Genomic DNA, 3,129 nt, shown 5'->3' with positions numbered 1-3,129 from the left:
CGTCCTGCAGCAGATCATGGCCGTCACCGACCAAAGCCTGGACGAGGCGCAGGCCAGGTGCTGCCCGCGGGCTCGGCGGGGCCACGCAGGGTCGTGGCAGTGAGGGTGGCGGGCAGAGGGGACAGGGCGGAGAGGGCAGACTGACAAGGGACGCTTGAGGAGGGCTGGGGGGGGGCCCGAGGACGAAGGGATGTATGGGGTTCAAATGGAACGGGCTGGACGGGCCTTATGGGGCTGAGCAGTGGCGTGAAGGATTTTCAGCAGTTCATCTTGGGGTGAGAATGTTGGGTTTAGGGAGTAGGGCTGAGAAATGGGCACGTACGGTACTTTTGACGAGTGAATGACTAAATGGGTACGTTAATGGGACTTCTGCAGGTGGGAAGTTTTTTGTTGTTTGACACGGTCTCGCTCTGTCGCCCAGGCTAGAGTGCAGTGGCGTGATCGTGGCTCACTGCAGCCTCCACCTCCCCGGCTCAGTTGATCCTCCTGCCTCAGCCTCCGGAGTAGCTGGGACCACAGGCGCACATGCCACCACGCCCGGCTAATTTTTTTGTATATTTTGTAGAGACAGGGAGTCTCACTATAGTTGCTTGAACTCCTGGGCTCAAGCAGTTATTCCGCCTCGGCCTCCCAAAGTGCTGGGATTACAGGCCCCAGCCACCGAGCCCAGCCTGTGGGTGGGAAGTTTCCAGGACAGATGATGGAGAGTGAGTGGTGGGGAATGGGACTCAGGAATGTCTCTACAGGAGACTGAAGAATTGAATTGGGGTAACTTGGTGTGAGAACCATCCAGAACTTTTGGGAAAAGGGTTAGTGGAGTGGGTGGAGATGGAAGACCTATTTTCTTTTTAATGAATTCAGCAAATTTTTATTGAATCCTTACAGTAACTGCATAGGGAACCGGGTGCTGACAGTCCCTGCTCTCGAGTTCATGATTTAGGGGAGGGAAAGTAAATAGCAAAAAATACGGACTGGGTGGAGTGGCTCACATCTGTAATCACAGCACTTTAGGAGGCTGAGGCAGAAGGATTGCTTGAGCTCAGGAGTTCAAGACCAACCTGAACCATGTAGTAAGACCTCGTCTCTACCAAAAATAAAACTAAAAAATTAGTTAGGTGTGACACAAGCCTGTAGTCCCAGCTACTTAGGAGGCTGAGGCTGCAGTGAGCCGAATCAAGGCATTGCACTCCAGCCTGGGTGACAGAGCTAGACAATATCTCAAACAAAAGCAAAAAAGTATAAGCCAGGCATGGGTAGGTAATCCCAGCTGCCTACCAGTGGGAGGATCACTTGAATCCAGGAGTTTGAGACCAGCCTGGGCAACATAGTGACACCTCCCTGCACCAATCTGAGAAAAGAAAAAAATAAAATAAATGGCAATAAAAGCTGTAGGGATAGGGGTTGCATGCTGTAGGAAGCCAGGTGGAGAAGAACATCTGTGGAGAGAACAGCACCTTCAGAGGCCCTGAGGTGGGAAAGAGGATGTAAAAAGCGGAGCCTGGCTTGGAAGAGAAAGTTCCTAGCCAGGGAGGGAAAGAGTTGAGTTTAAAGGGAGGCTAGGGCCAGGTACGGTGGCTCACGCCTGTAATCCCAACACTTTGGGATGCCGAGGCGGGTGGATCACGAGGTCAGGGGTTCAAGACCAGCCTGGCCAACATGGTGAAACCCAGTCTCTACTAAAAATACAAAAATTAGCCAGGCACAGTGGTGCACACCTATAATCCCAACTACCTGGGAGGCTGAGGCAGGAGAATCACTAGAACCTGGGAGGCGGAGGCTGCAGTGAGCCGAGATCACACCACTGCACTCTAGCCTGTGCGACAGAGCAAGATTCTATCTGAACAAAAAAAAAATAGTAATAATAAAGGGAGGCTGGAACCCAATTACATGGGGCCTACGAGTCTCAGTAAAGAGTTTTGTTTTTTCAGCCAGGCACAGTGACTGATGCCTATAATCCTTGCACTTTGGGAGGCCAAGGTAGGCAGATCACCTGAGGTCAAGAGTTCGAGACCAGCCTGGCCAACATGGCAAAACCCCATCTCTACTAAAAATACGAAAATTTGCCGGGCGCAGTGGCTCAAGCCTGTAATCCCAGCACTTTGGGAGGCCGAGACGGGCAGATCACGAGGTCAGGAGATCGAGACCATGCTGGCTAACGTGGTGAAACCCCATCTCTACTAAAAATACAAAAATTAGCCAGGCACAGTGGTGCACACCTATAATCCCAACTACCTGGGAGGCTGAGGCAGGAGAATGGCATAAACCCGGGAGGCGGAGCTTGTAGTGAGCTGAGATCCGGCCACTGCACTCCAGCCTGGGTGACAGAGCGAGACTCCGTCTCAAAAAAAAAAACAAAAAAAAACACAAAAATTTGCCGGGCATGATGGTGCATGTCTATGGTCCCAGCTACTTGGGAAGCTGAGGCAGGAGAATCATTTGAACCCAGGAGGTGCCTGGGTTCAAGCGCCCCTGCACTCCAACCTGGGTGACAGAGTGAGACTCTGTCTCAATAAAAAAAAGAGTTTTGTTTTTGTCATCTGGGTAACAATCAGTAGGGAGTTTGGACTATTTATTCCAGTTGCAATGGGAAAAAATAAAGGCATTTTAAGACCTCCCATCCTGTTTACCTCCACTCACCACTTGTCAGCCAGCCAGGATCTGTAGAATCTGCTTCACAAGGCAGCCCACTGTGTCTGGGTCCTGCACTGATTATTAGAGAAAAGGAAAGGAAAGGACTGAAGTCTTTTTGGAGGATGAGGCCTTGTTGAATGGGGACTGTTGTAAGGTGAAGGACGGTCTCTGAGTATGGAACTAGGGTCTGGTGATGTGGACTGTGTACCCACTAGAGCCCTGTAGTGGGGAGGGGTTACAAAGCCAGGTAAAGAGCAGTACTAGGAAGGACGAGGTAGAGTAAAACGTGGATAATGCTTGCATTTGTTCTTCAGTGAATTTTGTGTGTGTGTAACGGACTCTCACACTGTTGCCCAGGCTGGAGTACAGTGGCGTGATCTTGGCTCACTGCAACCTCTGCCTCCCGGGTTCAAGCAATTCTCCTCCCTCAGCTTCCTGAGTAGCTGGGATTACAGGCACGTGCCCCCATGCCTGGCTAATTTGGATTTTTTTTTTTTT

The 3,129-nt window shown here is 51.0% G+C and overlaps 1 protein-coding gene across 1 annotated transcript in view; it reads left to right on the top strand.

Annotated features, from left to right (window-relative positions):
- The first annotated feature begins 1 nt into the window (after nt 1).
- The window catches only part of PBX4 (pre-B-cell leukemia homeobox 4), a 56,104-nt gene continuing 52,976 nt past the window's right edge, over nt 2-3,129 (top strand). Inside the window, exon 1 of the mRNA XM_011925881.1 lies at nt 2-57. Within this exon, the coding sequence (XP_011781271.1) occupies nt 17-57 (41 nt within the window). The 5' untranslated portion in view covers nt 2-16. The remainder of the gene's footprint in view (nt 58-3,129) is intronic.

The sequence above is a fragment of the Colobus angolensis genome, unplaced genomic scaffold (assembly GCF_000951035.1).
Source record: "Colobus angolensis palliatus isolate OR3802 unplaced genomic scaffold, Cang.pa_1.0 Scaffold66, whole genome shotgun sequence".
Taxonomy (NCBI): Eukaryota; Metazoa; Chordata; class Mammalia; order Primates; family Cercopithecidae; genus Colobus; species Colobus angolensis.
The sequence above is the reverse complement of the archived record's forward strand: the minus strand, read 5'-3'. Positions and strand labels throughout refer to the sequence as shown.